Source organism: Lutjanus erythropterus, unplaced genomic scaffold (assembly GCF_056507025.1).
Source record: "Lutjanus erythropterus isolate fLutEry1 unplaced genomic scaffold, fLutEry1.hap2 Scaffold_201, whole genome shotgun sequence".
Lineage (NCBI taxonomy): Eukaryota > Metazoa > Chordata > Actinopteri > Lutjaniformes > Lutjanidae > Lutjanus > Lutjanus erythropterus.
Window position 1 is genome coordinate 42,414 of NW_028146678.1, and position 23,872 is coordinate 66,285.

The window sequence follows — 23,872 nt, forward strand, 5'->3', positions numbered from 1 at the left end:
ATAGGCACAAATGGGGGGGTAGGTGATGGTCCCATCGCTCTATCCCGCTCCGTTGAGGATGGATAAATTTGTCCATCATGGTTATCACCCATATACCTAATGTAACCCTAATGTAACCCTATGCGCGCATTTCAATTGGTCATATCTCGGGAACCGTACGTGCTAGAGACTCAACACAGGTACCATTGGATTCGGAATGTCCACAAATACAGGGGTAGGTCAAAGTCCCATCGCTCTATCTCACTTCCCTGAGTTCGGCAACATGTTGCCATCCCTGCTTTCACCCCCTTAGTCTAACCCTATGGGCCAGTTTCAATCGGCTGTATCTTGGGAACCGTATGTGGTAGAGACTCAGCAAAGGTACCGTTGGATTCAGAATGTCCCATCGCTCTATCTCACTCGGTTGAGGATCATCACTTCTGATGATCATGGTTAAAACACCCTATCATCATCATCATCATCATCATCATCATATCATCATATCATCAGACTCGGGAGTGGTGCCGTTGGATTTAGAAAACCCACAAATGGGGGGGGTAAGTGAAGGTACCATGGCTCTATCTCCTTCTTTTAAGTTGTAGATATAGAGCTAGGTTTACACTTAGGAAAATTTTCATGACTGGCATTGACTTGTATGGGTGAATTAAATCAGCCATAACTCTGAAAATGTATATTGTGGACACTTGGGGGTGGCACCATTGGATTCAGGATGCCCACAAATGAGGGGTTAGGTCAAGGTCCCATAGCTCTATGTCTTCCGATAAGTCGTAGATATAGAGCTACGGTTACACTTTCACTAACCCTGTTTACTTATATGGCTTCCAGAATTGTATCTATGGACTATGGATTTTCTTTTTTATTTGAACAGCAGAATAAGTTTCTTTATTTGTAATAAACAAGACACAAGTTTGCTAAACAATGTTTAACAAATGTTCAGATTCATTATTTTCCTACCTGATATGTGATTCTTCTTAATATGACCCGCAGCTGATTTCATGATTTTTTATTTATTTGCTGTGATTATTCTTTGATTTTGAACAGCAGCCTTATGTTGTTACCATGTAGTGTCTATGAAATATTATTAACAGTATTAACTGTCTGTAGCAGGAACAGTAGTAGCTCCTGCTGCCCACTTCCATGTGTCCACATGACATGTTTTAGTAGAAAAATGAAAATAGAAAAATAGAACCAGAAAATTATTGTCCCCTGAAAGTCATTGAATAATTAAAACCTTGTTTGTAACAGACTGTTATTACATCTTCAACATGGAGCCCTTATAAACACGTGTACATTAACATATACAACAACACAGCAGCTGTGTGTACATGAAAAACAACCAGACTCAAAGTAAACCTTCAGTTTCTTCAGTTTAATTACAGTCTGAAATGTTAAACATGCAGATAAACTTTGTTAATCCCACATCAGTGAAACTGACGTTACAGCAGCTCAAAAAGTTCAAGTAGAAAACTGAGTGACAAAAGATTACCCATAAAATAAAGATAAAATGAAAACATTATATATAAGAGAATTGAAAAATATACAATATGAAGTAGGAAATTGTCGAAGCTACACATTTCAGTCATACATGTAGATGTTTGGATATATGGACAGATATATGTGTAAATGTTGTAATACACACATGATGTGTAAAATTATAATTAACAGAAAAATTAGGTCGTTTCTGTGTGAAGGCAGAAAACTAGCAGCAATAAACATTAAATATTGAATTACTGATTAACATGAGTGCAGATTTTTAACATGTGAATGTCTGACAAATCATTCTTCTTCTTCTTCTTCTTCTTCCTGTGCTGTAACTCTTCCTGTCAGCTCGTGGAACCACATGATGGTGAAACTCAGACTGAACAAATCATTGATCAGTAATCAGTGATGAAACACTGAGACTGTTGGTTTACACAACACACTGACACTCAAAGGACCTTTGGTTAATAAATACTGTCACTGACTGTTGACTGTTTATCTAAATAATGTTTATAAATGCAAACTTTATAGACAAACTAATTATTAACATTAACAGTCTTATAAATATCTGCTCCTTCTCTCTCTAATGATTTCTTTAAATCATTAACAAATAATCAATATAGTTTATAAAATGTTCCAAACAATAAACTAATTTAATCAGAATGTAACTGTGATTGTCTCTTATCAGCTGTGACACAGTATAATATATAATCAAAGTATATAATATATAAGGTTATTATTTCAAAACCAATAAATAAAATAACATAAACATAATATCACTAATGATTACTAAACATTTTTAATTAACATTATATATGTATTTTTAAACAGTGAAACAACTGTTAACTAAAGTTGAATTAATTTACTGTTTATTAATGATGATTATTCAAGTGTCATCAGAACGTCACTTTCATAAAGTTTATTTCTATTAAATTAGTTTAAAGAATAAAATTGACTGATATAAAAGACACGTTTAAACTGAAACACTTTGATCATTTACATCTTGTCTTTTTTTTAACCTAGAGGTCATGTGACCATTTCAGTCTGCAGCAGCTTCAACAAAAACTCCTAATCTGATTATTAATTAATTAACTAATGAATCTGTGTTTCTCTCAGCAGCCTGCAGAAGTCAAAGGTCACAGGACGGAGCACAGTGACAAATATTCTGTGATCAATTTACTAATCGATATCTGGATCTTATAAATATGATACTTAATACTCAAAAAGTTTACATTTAACAAACTAATTTCTTTTATTCCTGATGACAGAAGATTTTTTTATCTGAAATAAAGAGTTGAAGGGTTGTTCGACCTCAATGTTTAAAAAATCCTGACTGTCGTATTTATCTTCATTGTTTTTTCTGAGTTTGTTGTTTCTTTGTTGTTTTCCAGGTGAATCTGAAACGTAAAGCTGCAGGTTTGATGAACTGTAACATTTTTAAATAAGAAGAAAAACAGCAGCAACAGCAGACACATTCGATTTAATTTCTGAAATCTTTATTTCTCTTCCTCTTCTTCTGCCCTGAGATGAAACATTTAAACAGACAGAAAAAATTTAACCAAAAGAATCAAAAGATCGATTTAAACTGATTGAGAAGTAAAGATAGAAGAGCGCTGATACTGATACTGTGGATTAATACTGGTTACAGGCTGCTGTTACACACTGGTTTCCATGGTTACAGACTGGTTGTGTTGCTGGCGTCTATCTTCAGGTCTTTGGCGGTCAGTCCAGCAGTGACCGGGTGCATCTCTGCTCTGTGAGCCAGAAACACTGAGACGGCTTCGTCACGATACTTTTCAAAGTTAAACACCTCTCTGAGGAAGAAAAGAGCAACAAAGGAGTAAATCTGAGTCAAATATTTAAAAAAAGTCACATGTCAACTGAAAAGTGACAAGTTATGGAAAAACAGACGGACCATGAACGCCTCAGAAATGTAGAAACACTGTAAAAACATGACATTCAGACATTATTGTCCCATTGCACCTCAACTAACCCTTCGCTATGTCCTGCCCTCCTTAGTTACTGTTGCTATGCCTGTGGCAGATTTGACTTTGAATATAGGAGAAACTGTTTATACACAAAGTCTCTGATTCCACAGAGACGTTAACAGAAGCAGCTTCTCATTTTGAGCTTCAGCTAAAATGACAACTCTCACCAGCTGATGTCATAAGTGTAGTGAGTCAATGTAAGCTAACGCTAATGCTAATGCTTAAACTCACTGAGTGACGTGAAAAGTCCATCTGCAGCGGACTCTTTACTGTTTCCATCTGACACATATTAAAACGATAAACCTGCCAAAGAGTGTTAAACATGTAAAGTTATTTAATGACTGCGTACACGATAACATTAATGCTAACAGACTGAGGCTAAAGCTAGCTTACATCAAAGAAAACACTTATTGGATGGTGAGATATGACACAGAGAAGTATATGATAGAGGCAGGGGTCGTGTTAACCGAATATTTTCCGTCGTTGACCGTTTTTTTAAAACGGTGACAGAAAAATCTGAGGGTCATCTGTCATTTTGACAGGTTGCAATTCAGACCCCTGACCACTTGATGGCGAGTGAGCAGATTAATTAGCTATTAGGTGCGTTTGAGATGAACTGCGCCTGGAGAGACGAGATCAGGACGCAGCAGGAGGTGGAGACAAAAAGCTGCAGTAAAGTCGGACAGTTTTCAACAGACTTGCGAGAGACTAGAGGAAGAGACACGAACATCCTGTCAGATCACCTGTAGGTTACCTGTAGGTTACCTGTAGGTTACCTGTAGTCTGCAGATCATCCTCATAGCTGAAGAAATAAAGTGCGTTCTTGATCGTTGATCGAAGTTAAAATAGAAGAGATCCTTTTGACACACATGGCTCTACAAACTGCGGCGCCTCGATCTCGTAAGGTTATCGTTGCCCACACGTGCGAGTCGGGATCAAGTCGGGACACAAATCTAACCGGCATGCACTGAGCGGCGATCACCGCTGATCGATTCTGCGCAGACCTGGATCATCTCAAACGCACCTCGTGTCACAGCAGCTGAAGTTTCTTCAAAAAGCCGATGACGATGACGGCGTTGATAAAAGACGCGCGGTGTGGATTCTCTGTTCAGCTTGTTCGGACTGAATATTAATTAAAATGAATGAAAATTAAATGCTATTGAATATGTAATTATCATCATTTTAAAAATTAAAGTGAGTAAAAATAGATTATGACGGGATTTTTATTACCCTCTCAGTCAAAATGACAGACAACGAAAAAGTGTAGCGCAACCTCTGGATAGAGGACAAAAAAACACAAACATTAGCGAGGGAAGAGAAAGCGCGGGGATCAGATTAAGTGCCACGGACTTTGAGACGGTCAAACAGCCAGATCGCAGGAAGAGAGGCAGGACAAGAGCTAAGCTAACACAGCGAGTGAGAGAGATGCATCATCATCGGTCCAAACCCCCAGCATGACAACATAATTTCTGCTGGGAATAAGTTTGTTAAAACAGAGCTAGCTAATGCTAGTTTGACTGGCGCTAACGTTCCTGCAGCTAGTGAGCTAGTTAGTCAGACATGCTAACTTTTGCAGCTTACATTAGAGCAGGTAAAAACTCATGAGACACCAAGCATGTCTCTTTTCTTGGAGTCACACAACCATCGTTTCAACATGGAGCTTGACAGGGCTGTGGTACCTTAGTTACAGTTGCTAACTTATGACTGGACAGTTGCTGGTCACAGGAGGAGCTTAGTGAAGGGTTAACGCTTGGTTGACATATGACACCTTGTTGATGTGCTTATTTGAGGTCTTAATGGTCCGTTCTGTCGCCATAAACCGCGTCATAAATGGACCTGAGGCTGAAGTGAAGCGACAGTGTGACTACCTGAAGAGTGGTCTGGTAAACTTCATCCTGCCCTGCTCTGTTGCCATCTTCAGCGCCATGGGAACTGCCTCCTCCCACTTGGACCGAACACACAACCTGAGCCACCTGAAGGAAGAAGAGCCAATCATCAGGAGGCTCCCAAGGAGGAAGAGGAGGAGGGGCTTAAAATTACAGACATGATGTGGAAATGTTACCTGAAGCGAATCTCTGAGTTCATGATGGAGTTGAGACCATAAACCTCCTGCATCTTCTTCACGTGAGTCAGAGGAAGAGGATCCTGAAGGACAAACACATGAAGTGTTGAAGTGAAGTGGACTGTGGTGAATTAAAATGGACTTTGGGTGAAGTGGGCCGCGTTGGTTTACCTCCTGCAGCAGCAGGGACAGGAACTCGATGAGCTGGTGGGACGACAGTGACTTCACATCGGACTCTTTAAAGCTGCTCAGGTCCTGCTCTTTAGCCTGAATGGAGGCAGAGGAATGGGGCTCGACTCTGATCTTAAAGAACAATTAAAATAGGTCCATGTGAGTTCCAGGTCTTACCTTTATCCACCTCTGGGCCAGAGCGATGCAGGCGTCGGCCAGCGTGGTGTCATACCTGAAACATGAAACCAGATCAGAGCAAACAGGTTTAAAGAAGGACTGGTGGACCGGATGGTGGTCTGACAGGATCAACTCACTGAGGTTTGACAGGAGGCATCCCAGGAGTGAACATCCAGGCGTTCCAGTCCACCTTGTTCAGAAGGTCCACCTGCGAGAAAGATATAAATAGTTCCCTGAACGCCCCACACTGTCATTCACATCAGCCCAGCATCAAATACACCCGACAAGTGAGGCAACTTGTGGGACGAGTGTGTCAAAATGTGGAGAGTTCAAGAGTTCATCTTTGACTGTGAGCTATTTGAGCATCCAGGTGTGTCTCACCTTGTCTTTGAAGTAGGTGAACAGGTAGTTCTTCCACTCGTCTGTGGTGACACTGCTGTAGGCGAACAGTTGGATGTACGACTTCACAAAGCCCATGAACACCTCTGCAGAAGACAAACCAGCAGGTGAACAAAGAGTTTGAGGGTCAAACAGTGCGTGATGACACGTCCAGGTGTGTCCAGGTATTACCTGGGCCTCCCATCAGCTCCTCAAGGTGGTACAGCAGAGCAAAGCCTTTCTCGTAGGGCACCGAGGAGAAGGCGTCGTCTGGGTCGACGTCCTGCAGGCTGGGGATCAGGTTCGTCAGAGGGTTGTTGGCTCCAAACGTGTTCACCTAAGTGATGTCACAGACAGGTGAGACATAAGCAAAACACACGGATCAATCAGCATCAAATGTTTAAGACGGTTTGGAAACTTCAATAGGAAAAATGTGCTGAGGTTCTGACCGAGTCCTGCAGGTCCTTCCAGCCTCCCATGGCTTTAAACTGTCTGAACTGTTCACTCTCCAAACACCTGCCGATCATCCTCTCCAGGTAAACCGTGTGACCCTCATTCAACCTGTCTGACCGAGTCCTGCAGGTCCTTCCAGCCTCCCATGGCTTTAAACTGTCTGAACTGTTCACTCTCCAAACACCTGCCGATCATCCTCTCCAGGTAAACCGTGTGACCCTCATTCAACCTGCAGACAACAGCAGAGAGCAGCTGAGGACAAACGCCGTCATCACACAATTCAGATCATCTTTATTTATAAATTCATTTTGAACTTTGTTATTTTGTAAATGAAACAGTTTGAAATGTGTTTGATTTTCCTCTGAAAATGTCAATATCTGAAAAGAATCCATCAAACTGTTTGTTCTTAAGGTTAAAATAATAAATAAATTGTGTATTTATTAAGGAATCTGTTTATTTATTCTGAACAGTGGTCGGATACTGTGGAGGAAATACGCTGCATGGAAAAATGGACTCAAAGGATTAAAAGAAAAATGTTGTTTTGTTGTGTTCTGTTCAGTGAAATGTTTACTGGAAAATGAATAAATTAAACGTTTAAAAAAGGAGCTGTTTGTTTACCAGAAGTGTTCCCAGGTTTTATTGGTCACCAGGTTACCGGTCCAGCTGTGGGAGATCTCATGAGCAATCACCTGACAGGAAGAACAACACGTGTCAGCACATGAGAACATGAGAACAAACCATCTATGAACATAAAAAATAAATGAACACTGATAAAGACACACAGGAAACTGAAGTATTTTAAACTCACATTGGACAGAGACTTGTCTCCAGCCTGTAGAGAGACAGACACAGTGAACAGCTGATCAACAGTCACATGACCTGTGAGGACTCCATCTACTCATTATCAAGTTCTTTCAGTTTAGTAATGGTTTTCATTAGTTGCCATGACAACAGGTTGGGTTTATTATTAGAATATATCACGTCATTATGTCACGACTGTTTGACTGATATATTAACAGATAAACTATTTTTATTCATGAACTGCAGAGAAACTGTGAAACGAGCTTCTTTCAATAAACAAATATGTGACATTAATAAAAATAAATAAAATTTGACATGTATGTTCATATGAATAGTATATTTAAATATTTACCAGCAGTGTCGGAGTAGCAAACGTCAGACAGGGGTTCTCCATGCCTCCATAGGGGAACGATGGAGGGAGAACCAGGATGTCGTACAGACCCCAAACATATGGTCCTGCCAGGTCCTCAGCTGTCTTCAACATGGTCTCTGTCTGTCTCACACACACACACACACACACACACACACACACACACACACACACAGACACACACACACACACACACACACACACACACACAGACACACACACAGACACACACACACAGACACACACACACACACACACACACACACACACACAGACACACACACACAGACACACACACACACACACACACACACACACACACAGACACACACACACACACACACACACACACACACACACACACAGACACACAGACACACAGACACACACACACACACACAGACACACACACACACACAGACACACACACACAGACACACACACACACACACACACACAGACACACACACACACACAGACACACACACACACACACACAGACACACACACACACACACACACACACAGACACACACACAGACACACACACAGACACACACACACACACAGACACACACACACACACAGACACACACACACACACACACACACACACACACACACACAGACACACACACACACACACACACACACACAGACACACACACACACACACAGACACACACACACACACACACACACAGACACACACACAGACACACACACAGACACACACACACACACACACAGACACACACACACACACACACACACACACACACAGACACACACACACACACACACACACAGACACACACACACAGACACACAGAGACACACACACACACACACACACACACACACACACACACACACACACACACACACACACAGACACACACACACACACACACAGACACACACAGACACACACACACACACACACACACACACAGACACACACACACACACAGACACACACACACACAGACACACAGACACACACACACACACACACACACAGACACACACACACAGACACACACACACACACACACAGACACACACACACACACACACACACAGACACACACACACACACACAGACACACACACACACACACACAGACACACACACACACACACACAGACACACAGACACACACACACACACACACACACACACACACACACACACACACACAGACACACACACACACACACACACACACACACACACACACAGACACACACACACACACACAGACACACACACACACACACACAGACACACACACACACACACACACACACACACACACACACACACACACACACAGACACACACAGACACACACACACACACACACAGACACACACACACACACACACACACACACACACACACACACACACACACACAGACACACACACACACACACACACAGACACACACACACACACACACACACACAGACACACACACAGACACACACACACACACGTCACTGATGATCAGATCTGTTTGAGTTTTCTAGGATTCTTAGAAATAAAGTCTGTAGTTTTTACTGAACCATCAGACGCATCAGTAACTTGGTCACTTAAAAATATAGTAATTGTATTTCACGTTTTTTGTTTTATTCTGACCTTGAAAGGTGAACTTACTTTTTTTTAATTCAAATTTCATGTTCAGTGACTTTATTGTCCAGAGTTGGTGATTTTTTCCTCTTGTGTTCTATAATCAGTCAATTTTTTCCATTTTTCATTAAATCGTGCCTCTTGTAATCTCAGTTCATGTATAAGTTTCTCCATTACAAATATCTCCCATAATGCACCTCCACTGCTCCTCAGTCGGTGGTTCCACTTTACACCATAATCTTGTAATTGCTTTTTTTACTTGCTGTACTTTAACGAGGTTATTAAATCCAATTGATGACCTACTTTGCTCAACAGTTAGGTTTCATACTTCAGTGTCTATTGTCCCCATTTCTATACTTTGTTTTATATTATTTTTTGTACTATGCAGTGTGTACTTACTGTTTTTATTATGTAAGGCACCTGCACAGGTAACCTGGTCACTTTATGAGGTAGTTCTTATCTATTTCATATTGAATTTTCTACTGTGTGTTCTTACTGCTTCTATTATTGGCAGGCTCTGGGATTAACTGTAGTCTTTATTGTACCTTGAATTCTTATTTGCTGTTCTGTGTAGGACTACAGATGGAAATTAGCATCTCGCTAAATCTGGTACAACCATGTTTTCATTTCCTGTAAAAGATCAATGTAACTGCACACTGTCCTTTTATTAATCAAATAAACTCATGTGAATACTAAGTGTGTTTAAGGTTCTTCATAAACTCACCTCAGAGAACTCAAATGCAGCTTTATCCACAAACTCTTTCTCAGACCAGACTCTGGACCTCGGCCCAATCTCCCTGTCAACCAATCAGAGCACAGACACACTGTTTACCTGCTGCAGGTCACATGATGTCATCAGTGAACAGGTGAAACAGACAGTACCTGCTCTCCAGAGCTCCAACCACAATGGCTATCAGGTAGGAGGGCATGGCCACCTGAGGAAAGAGGTCAAAGGTCAAACTGACTTCCAACCGATCCTTGAACAGCTCTTGAAATACGTCCGATTACCCCAGACTGTTCCGCCACTCTCTGCCCTACTGTGCTCTGATTGGCTGTGAGTGTAGACTGGAACTTGACTGTTGTAGACGAACAGATCAGAAACAGGACTTTGAACCAGGAGAATCATCTTTGTGTCCCATGAAGCCAAATATCACTGAAAAGGTTTTTTAGACTTAGTCACATTATTATTTTCAGGTTTCAATCACAGTTTGATTTAGGCAAGAAAACTACATCGCTTCAGTGACAAAAATTAGCCAATCACAGCACAGTAGGGTGGGACCAGGTGAACAGTCTTGGGAATAAAATATTGTGTCTGAAATAAATTTATCAATAAATCACTTGTCATCGTGATCAATAACGAGATGAAGATGAGGACTGACCGGCTGTCTGAACCTGTAGACTATGCGGTTGTTGTCCTGAGGATCAACTTCCTGTCCGTCTCTCACCGCACTCATCACAGCCACCAGGTCTTTAGGTACAGACACCTAAAAGACAAAACACGACACCTGAGAGACAAAACACGACACCTGAGAGACAAGACACGACACCTGAGAGACAAGACACCTGAGAGACAAGACACGACACCTGAGAGACAAGACACGACACCTAAAAAACAAAACACGACACCTGAGAGACAAAACACGACACCTGAGAGACAAGACACCTGAGAGACAAGACACGACACCTGAGAGACAAGACACCTGAGAGACAAGACACGACACCTGAGAGACAAGACACGACACCTGAGAGACAAAACACGACACCTAAAAAACAAAACACGACACCTGAGAGACAAAACACGACACCTGAGAGACAAGACACCTGAGAGACAAGACACGACACCTGAGAGACAAAACACGACACCTGAGAGACAAAACACGACACCTAAAAAACAAAACACGACACCTGAGAGACAAAACACGACACCTGAGAGACAAGACACGACACCTGAGAGACAAAACACGACACCTGAGAGACAAGACACGACACCTGAGAGACAAGACACGACACCTGAGAGACAAGACACGACACCTGAGAGACAAGACACGACACCTGAGAGACGAGACACGACACCTGAGAGACAAAACACGACACCTGAGAGACAAGACACGACACCTGAGAGACAAGACACCTGAGAGACAAGACACGACACCTGAGAGACAAGACACGACACCTGAGAGACAAGACACGACACCTGAGAGACAAGACACGACACCTGAGAGACAAGACACGACACCTGAGAGACAAAACACGACACCTGAGAGACAAGACACGACACCTGAGAGACAAGACACCTGAGAGACAAGACACGACACCTGAGAGACAAGACACGACACCTGAGAGACAAGACACGACACCTGAGAGACAAAACACGACACCTGAGAGACAAAACACGACACCTGAGAGACAAGACAGGGGACACAGAGTAGGGGTGGGAATCTTTGGGCACCTGCCGATTCGATTATAAAACGATTATTGATGCACTTTTTCACAAACACATTTCTTTTTGTCTCACTGAATAAACATTCGTCACTTGCAATTTTTAAAAACAGCGCATTTGTAATAAGAATTCATTTCGATTATATTTTATTGAACTATTGGAAATATGTGCAAACTGGAAAGTACCAACAGTAGCCACTAGTAGCCGCAGCAACAGCAGCCCGCCGTCTCCCCGACTCCTCCGTCGGGTGGAATCGAGTTACGGCTTCTCATGTTTGTTGTGTTGCCAAAGTATTTTATTTTAGCTCGACACAGCTTACATATAACGTGGCTCTTGTCCAGTTCGCTTCCGCCGTCGACGTTGTAGAAGCCGAAGTGTTTCCACGCGGCTGCTTTTAAATTAGAAGGAGCTGTTCGGACCTCATGGCGAGGTGGCTGCCGGTCGGCCATGTTTGTTTTCCGCTGTGCGCGTGTCGCTCCAGGTGCGCGTCCCAAAGTGTCCCGGCGATGACGCGTACCGCGCTTCTTAGTTCCACATTATTTAGAAGCTTCTGTATCACTTTAATTAACAGATTTAAATAATCGAAATTTGGACGTTTGTGAATCGATTCAGATTCACAAACGTCCGAATCACGATGCAAATAAGAATCGGAAATTTCCCCCACCCCTAACACAGAGTGACCAAACACACACCTAACAAACAAAACACAGGGCATCAGAGTAACAAAACTCATCGGACAGACAACACCTCTAAGACAAGACACACTGGACAGACAAAACAAGGGACACACTGAGAGACAAAAACTCACACGAGACAAAACACCTGACAATCAAAACACAGGGCAAATCAAGGACAAAAACACACCTGACAGACATAAGACAGGGCAGAACTGACGAGTTACCTGAGCATAGTAGGTGTGTTTGACAGCCGGACTGTCCTGACAGGGGACCATACTCCTGCAGTGGTGAGCCTGGAAGACAAAACACAGGGACACAATCAGATCAGTGTTCAGCCAATCAGGTTCAGTCGTCTGCTGTCAGAGTTGAAGGATAAACATGTTGCTCTCCTCACTCTGAGCCTGAAGAAAAAATATGAAACTCTTTGTGTTCACCTGGAGCAGTTTAAAGGGACAGTTCGTAGAAGTTTCTTATAGTGTGTCAGACAGGAAACCAAGTATCACTCTATGCAAACAAACCAAACTCCATTCACAAAATCAATAATTTTAGCTCAGAGAACAGATGGAGGCAGCAGTAGACCAACAACTCCTGTGTTCTCTGAGCTAAAATTATTGATTTTGTGAATGGAGTTTGGTTGGTTTGGACAAAATGACTTTGCCATTTATATAACAGTGATTTCCTGTCAGAAAAGTCTGTCAACATGCAGCCGTTACTGATGAAACTCCAGAGACACACACACACACACACACACACACACACACACACACACACACACACACACACACACACAGAGAGGAACCAAGAATGTCTGTGATGAAGAAACTTCTTACTCAACATTTATTACACAATTACTGTACACACACACACACACACACACACACACACACACACACACACACACACACACACACACACACCTGACATTGGCTGAACAGGTACGGCTGTTTCTTCCCAGCAGTCTGTTCGGGCGCCAGCCACTGTAGAGCTGTCGCTGTCGGAGACGTCTCATAGGTCACCTCCACGATGACATGCTGCCCTCTGATTGGTCCAAATGTAAACATGTTAGGTGTATATTATTTCCAAAAGATGTCACATGACAAAAAGGAAATGGAGGTGACCTCACCTAGAGAGGTCAGAGGGCAACATGATGTCCAGAGGAGTCCCCTTGAAGCTGTGTTTGGGGCCCATTGTAAAGCGTGCCGCCTGTCCATTAGCGCTCACAGAGACGATCTTCAGGTCTCTGGTATCCAAAGTCTGCAGCAGATAAAAAACACACTTTTACTAATAAGCTTCTGATTAATGTCAGACCTGCAAAGTCAGCACTCAGGACCTGACACACACCTGCTGATAAACACTCACCTGTCACACTCTGAACTCAGACTGCACACCTGAACTGACACACCAGCCTTCAAATCAAAGTCCAACACAATAAAACCTCAGTGAGTTCAATCTGAGCTACATAAACACCAAACTCCATTCAAAAATATATGAATTTTAAGTCTGTACTGACACACTCGAATCAAAGTCCACCATAGTTCAGTCTCAGTGAGACCATTCTGTCTTTAATCAGAGCTACGTCAAACCAAAATCTGAGTTTACGCACCTGTACAGACAAAGCAGGCTTAAAATCAAAGTCCAACACAATGCAACCTCAGTAAATTCAGTGTTATTAATCTGAACTACGTCACACCAAACTCCATTCAAAAATATACAGATTTTGCTTATTACCTCTAAATACATCTAACAAAACACATCTAAATTATTTTTACAACGTTTGAACCAACCATTTATAATAAACAACCTGATTTCTATAACTTTTGTTCCATTGATTAAACCTAATTAAATTCATTTTCAAGTAAAGTCAAGTCCACGACCACACAGCCTCAGAACATAACTGTATAACTGGTTTTGATGGATAATTAATTAAATTTAATATGAACCGTTGCCTTTATCCCCTGAGGGTCTAGAGTCACACCAAAGTCCAGTCAGAAATTAAGCAATTCTAAATCAACTGACATTCAGCTGTTAAAATTAAATCCAACAAAAGAACTACGTTGGGAAAAGTTTAACAGCTCATGAAGTGAGTTAAGATGAATTAAAGAGCAGCAGGTAAAGGATTGAAAAACATCTTATCGAACATTTATGAACCATTAGATCATAATTAATCTCCAGATTTATTACAGTTGAACTCTGGACTGTTAGAGGATCAGTGATCACACACATTTACTGTTTATTATTAAAGCGTTATAATATAGACCATCAAAATTATGTTTGTATTAAACCTTTATAACAGGTTTCATATCAAACTCCAGTCAAAAACTGAGCAATTTCAGAATAGAATAGACCTCATCACCGCTAACGTAAGACTTTTTGAACAAAAAGCTGATGGAATTTACTAAAACTTGACAACGGTGGATTAAATATCAAACGAACCAAGGTGAGAAAAGTTTCATAAACGGTGAACTGGATTCAACTGAATTAAAAAGCCATCAACACATTTCTAATAGACGGCAAGATTGATCTGATGGGTAAATTCTGCTCATTCAACTGCAAAATGAACGTCCCCTCTGCTGTTCCCCTAATAACCATAACCCCAATCTGATCTCAGGTGAACACACCTGTTCTGCCTTCAAACCAAATCCAGCATCACACAGACCAAAAAATGCAGTCTTACTGATAACAGAATCATCAATCATCAATACAGTTTTGATCAGATAAGTAAGTGAAATCAATATGAACTGTTGGGCCTGGAGTCACGTCAAACTCCAGTCAGAAACTTAACAATTTTAAACAAAGACACTATGAAATCTAATAAATAAACAAAGTTTAAATAAGTCTCATAAATAAAGAGCTGAGTAAAGCCGAATTAAAGAACGATATCTAATGAATTCAAAAAACTAATTACTAAACACTTTTGAACAATTAAATCACGCTTCATCTCCACATTTCTTTAGAATTTGACACTTTGACAACCAGTTTCTGTTTATTAAAGTTGAACTACGCTGCAACGTTTCACACCAAACTTCATTCAAATTCTGTCCGTTTCTAACCTGACGTTGAGTTTAACGAAATGACCCCTTCAGGGACCATGAACACGGTGTGAAATCAGATCACTCAATGAATGAATGAGCCGTTAGCTGAGAGGCTAACACGCAGCGGAGCACCGGGCTCCGGTAACGTTACCAGAGTGTTGAATCGGTCCTCCAGAGCCTCCACGGTGAGCGCCACCTTGGCTTTTATCACGCGTCTGTCGAAGTCCACGTGCAGGTGGAGGTTCAGGTGTTTGGTGACGCACCTGGTGGAAGAGGAGAAGGAGCAGGGGTCCATGATGTGATCTGTCCGGTAACAACGGAGAGACTGAAGCCACCGTCACACTGACACACGGTAGAGCATCACCGGAAACTGCCCTAAACACATCCTGTACGTGGCCTTTCACAATAAAAGAGTCAGCAGAAAACACACGCTTTAATTTTGAAACATCAAATATTTGGAGAAGAGACGCCATAAAAACACAAAATATCTTTTAAAATTGTTAAAATTATTGATTAAAATGAGCTGCACGTTCATGTTTACATCCTCTTTCTCAAATATTTGAATTATACGCCTCCTGAATTCAAATTCTTCTTCTGTTTTTAGCATTTAATCCGTCATCGTGTTTCTGTGGAGGACCAATACTGACAACACTAAAAATGAATAAAGAAATGACTCAATAAATACATTTATGATGATGTCATTGAATGCACCAAAATAATATCATAAATAAATAGGCAAAATTTAAATTCATTAAACAATAAATAAAATAGATATTTCTGTTTTGTTTTTTGTTTCATTTACCATGGCATTCATCCTCCTGTTCATTTATTTACTTTCCCATTTAATTTTCTATGTTGTTGATTATTTAACTTATTTAAAAGAAATAATATAGTAAGCCAGGATGATCAACTAATCAGTGAAAAGTTGACCTTATGATGCATTTTGTAGAACTACATACAAACATGTAAAAAGAAAATACAGAAGTAAATAAGTTTGGTGGAATACATATACAGAAATAAATATATAAAAAGATAAATAAAAGAATTAATAGAAAATCAATCAGTAAAGTTGGAAAGTAAATAAAAAGGAAAATTAATGGGAAGATAAATCAATAATAAATTCTACATAAATGGAGCAATCCAAAGATCCAAAAGTGCCAAAATTTAAAGTAAATATTTGAAATATATAAAAAAAAAATTGCCACAATAAATAAAAGCACGATGAATTCAGATGCTATTAAATGCACCAAAAATAATATTACAAATAAATATAGGTACTAATTAATTTATAATGACATAAAATGATATTTTTGTTTTAATTTTCTTCTGTTTATTTATCTTTGTATCAATTCATCTGTTTGTTTGTTTACTTTACCATTTAATTTATTATTACTATTATTATTATTTTATTTGAGTGTAGTGCACCAGGTCGCCATCATGTTGATCAACCAGCAGAGTGAAAGTTTCCCATGACACACTTTGAACAACAGCATCTTACTGATAAATACGTGAAAAAATCAATACGTTCATTTAAAAACACATAAACTAATAAAGAAAATGTAAATAGGGGAATTAATACGGTAAACAAATACAGATGCAAATTAGAACAGAAATATCAATTAATTTCTCATTTTAGACATTAATTTATTTTATCAGTCTGGTAGCTGTAATTAATAATAATATAAATATGTTTGGATTTAACATAAATAAAGTAAAATGTGTTTGTGGCTGAAAAATAAAACACAAAGGATTATTTACAGTGTTGCAGCGCCTCGTGTCCTCCAGCAGGGGTCTCCCGGTGTCTCCCGGTGTCTCCCGGTGTCTCCACGGACCAGCCGTCATCTCAGTGTGTGTCTGTCCGTGATGGAGGAGCGGAGGACCGGAGGATGGAGGACGGAGGTGAGGGAGCTCTGATCTGGTCGTGATGAACCCTTTTGACGGCTCCGGGTCTCCCCGTCATGAAGAGGCGGACAGCGGGGACAGCCGGTGTCCGTGGGCCCGCTTCTCCGCCTGGTTCGAGTGTGTGTGTGTCGTTACCTTCGACCTGGAGCTCGGACAAGCCATAGAGGTACACAGAGGGGTGCTAGCTTAGCATCGTTAGCATCGTTCACTATCATCTTATTATCAGGGTTCAGTAAATGATCTGAACAGACTCATCGCATCCACCAGAAAACATCGATGATTTAAGTACCAGGTATCAGTACAGCTCTTAATTGTGATGATCACAGCCGCACCAAACTCTGTTTAAAAAAAAAAAAAAAAAAAGACTTTTGTACGGTTTCGGCAAATGCAGCTTTTGGTAAACAATGATTTACATCCTGCTAAATCAAACTGATACTGCTGCTGAATTCGGCGTACATCAAACTGCATTTATGAATTAAATAAATTCTTATAATTTTTTACTGCAACTCATCAGATTGTGTAATTAAAAGGGGGATTAAATAAATGTAGATTTTGTTAAAATGTCTGGTGTTGAAACAATAATTTGTGAGCCGAAGTGAACATTATTATCTCAGCCTTTGTTCAAAGTATACTGTGAAATTTTACAAATTGGCAGATTCTTATTAAATCTGCAAAAGTTAAAATTGAATTTGGTGAAGGCCTGTTCTCTTCATGACTGTCTGCAGCTAAAGCTGTCAGGTGCCTGTATTCATTAGTGTTGGGGACAAAACTGCATTTGAAAAACTGACAGTATTTTAAAATCCCCTTCCATTTTGTCAGATTCACAAATTGTATCAAAGATATTTTAGACTGAAATAATTTTGAGTCTGTTGTTGAGTTCGGCATGTAACCAGTCCACCAAACAACATTTATGAATTTGAACTTCACTTGATTGTGTAAACTTCTGCTCCTTACTCAGATAATTGTTGGAATTAAAGACGGAATCAGTTTAGATTTTGCAGCTGTTCAGATGAAGGTTTGTAAACCAAAGTAAACTTTCTTCTTGTGATATTTTACAGGCTGCAGGCAGCAGTGAGTTAAATTAGCAGAATTTTGAATGTAAATTGGTACAAGTTGTTTCTCTGTTGTTTTTCTCAGCTGGTGTATCCTCAGGATGTGAAACTCACAGAAAAGGAGGTAATTATTGATTGAACATGTTTGTCTTATTGATTTCCTTTTGTTAAGTTTGTTGACATTAATACATTTATTGATTATAGATTTATTGATCATATTGCTGATTTGTTCTTAGAAAACAAGCATCTGCTACCTGTCCTTCCCTGACTCGTACTCAGGTAAATTCAGATGTCTAACCAATACTAAAGTACTGCATGGTTCTGCATGGTTCTGCATGGTTCTGTATAGTTCTGTGTAGTTCTGGTAATTCTGTTCTGTACTCAGAGGTCAGAGGTGTGTTCCTCCCTTCATTTCCCAGGATGCCTCGGGGACACTCAGTTCAGCTTCAGGTTACGTCAGTCGGTCGGTCGCAGAGCGTCCAGGTTCAGAGAAGACGTTTACAACAGAGACGCTCCTGTCACCCTGCAGGTGAGCTAATGCATTGATCGGTTATTAATCAGTTTGTCTGATTAGTTTGACTGGATCTTTAAGACGTAGTTTCCTGCCAGAGGGCGCAGCTCAGAGCAGCTGATCATCACCTTGATCCTCTGTGATGTCATGATGTGTCTCCTTGTGTCTCCGCAGACGGAAGTGTCCCATTTCTTTGGTTATGTCTATTTTAGACAAGTGAAGGACGTCTCAGTGAAGAGAGGATACTTCCAGAAGGTCATAGATACACCTGCTCTACCTGCTCACATCACACCTGTTCACTCCTGTTCTTAACTATAAACCTTTCAGTTTGATTGACAGCTGTGTGGTCATGTGACTCTCTATGTGTTGGTCTCCAGGTTACCGTACACTCACCTGTTCACACCTGCTCACGGTCATGTGATTCTGTGTGTGTGTGTTTCAGTCCCTGGTGTTGGTCTCCAGGTTACCGTACACTCACCTGTTCCACTCGCTGCTGCAGGTCGTTGCTCCAGAGTTCTTTGAGAAGCTCGAGCCCTGTCTAGAAGCAGGTGATGATGTCATGATTACATCATTATCATGGACGAATCATAACAGTAATAATCCTGGCATCACCTGACATCTTGTGTCGTTTTCACAGTTTGTAATGAGATAGACCAATGGCCTTCACCCATACCTGGACTAACCCTTAACCTGCCAGTGATGGGCGTGGTCTTACAGGTGAGAAGAGAGGGGCGTGGCCTCAAAGGTATTTTAGGTCGGTTTCTGTTGGTATTTATTTACATAAAATATTTTTGTTTCAGGTGCGGATTCCTTCAAAAACGGACAAGCCAGGAGGAAGTCCAGTGAGACAGACGGCTCGAGAGGTCAGGAAGAGGAAGTGATTCTTTATTAACAAACTGAGCCTGAACGCCCAATAAAGTTAATAAAGTTTTTTTTATTTCCTCCTCAGGACCTCCTGCCAGCTCCGACTCTGCTGCCCACCATCCACGAACTGGACCTGTTCAGGTGCGTCTTCTCTTTATTATTATCATTATTTTCTACTTCATCAAAAAACGCTTGAAGAACATTCAACAGAAACACATTTGGACTTGTGATCTGTGTTCAGGTGTTTCCAGTCGGTCCTGATCCACCTGCAGATACTCTGGGAGCTCATGTTGCTGGGGGAACCGCTCGTCGTCATGGCGCCGTCTCCCACCGTCTCCTCAGAGACCGTGCTGGCTCTCGTCAGGTAACTGGAGTCACAGTAGTTCAGGTCATGACTTCACCATCAGCTCAGACGGTTATGATTATTGAGCTCCTGTGAGCCAATCAGAGAGCAGTAGTTGTATTGTTGCCATGGTAACAGAGTGTCCTCTCTGTGTCTCTCAGCTGCATCAGTCCTCTGAAGTTCTGCTGTGACTTTCGTCCATATTTCACCATCCATGACAGCGAGTTCAGGGAGTACACCACCAGGACACAGGCCCCGTGAGTACCACACACACCTGGACTCATCTGAACTCACCTGTCTGTCTGTTTCTCACCTGTCTGTCTGTCTTACCTGTGCAGACCTAACGTGGTTCTGGGTGTCACCAATCCATTCTTCATTAAGACTTTTCAGAACTGGCCTCATGTGGTCCGACTGGGAGAAATCAAGATGGCGGGTACGTTTATCTTCATGATAATGATGATGATGTAGTGATGACATCACAGTCTCAGGTAACCCTTTGCTTTGCAGGTGATTTACCTAAACAGGTGAAGGTGAAGAAGCTGTCCAAACTGAAGACACTGGACACTAAACCAGGTCACATGACACACTTAATTAAACACTTTTATTTTGAAGTAAATGTTGTTTTAGTAGTAACAGTTGACTTCCTGTGTGCAGGGATCTACACGGCGTACAAAACATTTCTACACAAAGACAAAGTTCTCATCAGACGACTGCTCAAGGTGAAAAGACACCTGGAGACGTCACTTGTCTGTCTCTTACCTATCTGTCTCTATCTCACCTGTCTGTCTCACCCATTTGTCTTCTCTGACACCTGTGTGCTTCACCTGCCTGTTCGTCACCTGTCTGTCTCTGTCTCACCTGCCTGTCTCCCTCCTGTCTGGCTCACCTGTCTGTCTCACCTGTCTGTCCTCAGGGTATCCAGAGGAAGCGTCCATCGGAGGCTCAGAGTGCCATCTTGAGGCGACATCTGTTGGAGCTCACTCAGAGCTTCATCATCCCTCTGGTGAGACAACAGCCAATCACATGGCTCCAACATGTCACATGATGTGTAACTGACAGTGGTGTAAAGTAACCAAGTAAATTTACTCTTTCTGATGTGAGGATGATGAAGATCATAAAACTCCTGGAGCTTCAGCTGAAAACTGAACTGCAGACAAAATCCAGAACAACTGAAGTGACCAGTTTAAAATGTAAAATAAGAACAAAAAAATAAATAAAAATAAGCCGTGACATTGAAATTTCCACCATGTTTTTAGCATAAATGTCAGCTGTAGCCTCTCAGACCTGATCCTGAATCAGGTCACAGGTTCACAGGTCACTGTTGGTGACTCACTTCCAGGTAGCATGTAAACACAGGTGTGAAGGTATCGCGAGATCTCGTGTCCCGACACTTGAGAAAAAGTCTTAAATAAAACTGTAGGTCATGAAGAAGAAACAGATTTAAATGTTTATAACTGAGTTTATCTCAGACAGAACAAATGTGAAATTAACAAAAACGTCCAAATAACTCAGAATTTATTGTGAACAGAGTTTCATTAATTTTATAAAGTGACTCTCAGAATCAAGTGTTTTTTGAATGGAGTTTGGTGACGCTGTGGTAGAACAGTGACATCAGTGGAAACGGGCGTCTTCAGGACAGAATTCATAAAAATCAGCTCTTTACTTTTTAAACTTTAAAGCGTTCATCATGTGATGTCATGTGATGACTCATCATGTGTTTGTCCAATCACAGAGCAGTAATCCCTGTGTCTCATCTGTCAGGAGCGGTACATGGCAAGCCTGATGCCTCTGCAGAGATCGGTGACACCCTGGAAGGTAAACAGGAAGTGGATTATGATCTGTGATGACCTCACAGTGATTTAATCAGCGATGTCATCAGTGTGTGTGTTCAGACTCCTCCTCAGATCCGACCGTTCAGTCAGGACGAGTTCATGTCGACTCTGGACCAAACGGGGCCACAGCTCACCTCAGTGCTCAAAGGTGATTGGATGGGACTGTACAGGTGAGTCGCTCAGGTGTCCACAGGACAGACAGAGAGAGTAGAACTACGTATAGAATTATCTTTGCATTTCATCAGCATAAGAAAATGTTCTGTCTTGTCTAATAAATCAATAATTAAGTAAATTGAATAAATAAAGTTGTAACTTTGAGTCAAACACCTTCAGCTGTAGGAACCTTAAAGCTCGTTAATTGTCTTGATCTTTACGTTCTCAGACGTGTTGTCATGACAACAAAGTAAATTCAGTTTTAGTATTTCTGTCCTTTTTGTTGGACAGGAAGTTCTTCAGGTCTCCAAACTTTGACGGTTGGTACCGACAGAGACACAAAGAGATGACTCAGAAACTGGAGAGTCTCCACCTGGAGGTCATCTGTGACGCTGTGAGTTACTGCACTGATGTTCAACCTGGGGTCCAGGGACCAGCGGCGGTCCTGTTGTGGGTTGTAGAAGGTCAGCAGCAGAATTTTCTAACTTTTATTACAATTTCTGTGGTCAGGACCTGCGGGGTTGGACCAAAGACAAGTCTGAGGTGGAAATCGTTGACTTGATCCTGAAGCTTAGAGAGAAGCTGGTGAGTGAATCTTTGCTGACAGGCGACTAAACTTAACGACACTGAGAGGAAAACCTCAGATCTATGAGAGAAATGTTGAACAGTTTGAGATAAAGTGAAAGAATTTGAAGAAAAAGTCTCCTTCAGCAAAAAAAATCAGTCCCTCCAGGAAGCTGCGATCGCAACAATTCACACAAATTCAGCCAGTCGCTGTGAATTCAGTGCAACTCTGCAACTTTTACGCAAATTCAACCAATCATTGTTTTTTTTTGTTTTTTTAAGGTTATTTTTTGGGCTCTTTGCCTTTATTTAGATCAGACAGCTCAAGATATGACAGGACTGATAGCCTCAACACCCCCCTGTGAGTTCGACCAATCATAGCAGTTCTCTGTGAACAAGAACTTCTTAATTTTCAAATAAAGCAGATTTTTATATTTGTTGTAATTCTGAGCCTTAGTTAGTGAGAACACTCAGAACAGAGTGCAGTTTCGTTCTCCCTGGAACAAGTTCCCTTCAATTTCTAATGAAATATACCAAAAAAATGTAAATTTTCTTTTACAATTTTCCTTTGTCCCACAATTTAATTGCAAAAAATGCCTAAAAGCATCGCATTGCAGTTTGTTTGTTTTTTTGAAAAGCTGCTGTGAAATTCTGAAAAACCTGATGGACTTAATTAACCTAAATAACCTGATGACTGATTTTACCTCATTTCACATTTGACTGTTAAGAGGTTTTAAAACTCGTCATCAGTGTTTGTGTGTCTGCTGCAGACTGACTGACTGTGTTTTCCAGGTCAAAGCTCGACGGCAGCAGCTGCAGGTGAAGGACAGCGTTTTGGACAAACTGGACGCTTTTATAACCTCCATCATCAGCTCACTGCCTGAAGACCTGCAGACTGTCCTCGACACACGCTGACTGAAGACCTGCAGACTGTCCTCGACACACGCTGACTAAAGACCTGCAGACTGTCCTCGACACACCGCCT

General features: G+C 41.2%; 2 protein-coding genes across 2 annotated transcripts; one reads left to right on the top strand and one right to left on the bottom strand.

Moving 5' to 3' along the window:
• Positions 1-2,958: 2,958 nt before the first annotated feature.
• On the bottom strand, positions 2,959-15,996 carry LOC146303944 (leukotriene A-4 hydrolase-like). Its single transcript, XM_084714326.1, has 19 exons — positions 15,818-15,996; positions 13,758-13,888; positions 13,552-13,672; positions 12,859-12,927; positions 10,897-11,001; positions 10,400-10,452; positions 10,242-10,314; positions 7,862-8,002; positions 7,517-7,540; positions 7,327-7,397; positions 6,826-6,937; positions 6,448-6,592; positions 6,259-6,362; positions 6,015-6,085; positions 5,878-5,932; positions 5,701-5,796; positions 5,530-5,612; positions 5,336-5,440; positions 2,959-3,293 (listed from the first exon to the last, which is right to left on the bottom strand). Exons 1-19 carry the CDS (start codon positions 15,959-15,961, stop codon positions 3,155-3,157), a joined length of 1,842 nt encoding a protein of 613 aa, XP_084570452.1. The 5' UTR covers positions 15,962-15,996; the 3' UTR covers positions 2,959-3,154.
• Positions 15,997-17,554: 1,558 nt separating this feature from the next.
• Positions 17,555-23,861, top strand: LOC146303945 (protein DENND6B-like). The gene is made up of 20 exons (XM_084714325.1): positions 17,555-17,734; positions 18,706-18,744; positions 18,857-18,899; positions 19,040-19,149; positions 19,306-19,386; positions 19,574-19,679; positions 19,769-19,848; positions 19,932-19,994; positions 20,081-20,136; positions 20,237-20,359; positions 20,500-20,595; positions 20,677-20,771; positions 20,846-20,911; positions 20,993-21,057; positions 21,252-21,341; positions 22,100-22,153; positions 22,231-22,340; positions 22,615-22,717; positions 22,834-22,908; positions 23,680-23,861. The coding sequence occupies exons 1-20, from the start codon at positions 17,591-17,593 to the stop codon at positions 23,800-23,802; spliced, it is 1,722 nt and encodes a 573-aa protein (XP_084570451.1). The 5' UTR covers positions 17,555-17,590; the 3' UTR covers positions 23,803-23,861.
• Positions 23,862-23,872: the final 11 nt, after the last annotated feature.

Excerpts from the sequence above, each read along its gene's own strand:
- LOC146303944 (XM_084714326.1), bottom strand. The coding sequence starts at position 15,961 with ATGGACCCCTGCTCCTTCTCCTCTTCCACCAGGTGCGTCACCAAACAC. Across the intron at positions 8,003-10,241 it reads CTGCATTTGAGTTCTCTGAG|ACAGAGACCATGTTGAAGAC; the intron begins GTGAGTTTATGA and ends TGTGTGAGACAG. Across the intron at positions 5,613-5,700 it reads TGTCCCTGCTGCTGCAGGAG|GATCCTCTTCCTCTGACTCA; the intron begins GTAAACCAACGC and ends TTTGTCCTTCAG.
- LOC146303945 (XM_084714325.1), top strand. The coding sequence starts at position 17,591 with ATGAACCCTTTTGACGGCTCCGGGTCTCCCCGTCATGAAGAGGCGGAC. Across the intron at positions 22,154-22,230 it reads GATCGGTGACACCCTGGAAG|ACTCCTCCTCAGATCCGACC; the intron begins GTAAACAGGAAG and ends GTGTGTGTTCAG. Across the intron at positions 22,718-22,833 it reads TGGAGGTCATCTGTGACGCT|GACCTGCGGGGTTGGACCAA; the intron begins GTGAGTTACTGC and ends TTCTGTGGTCAG.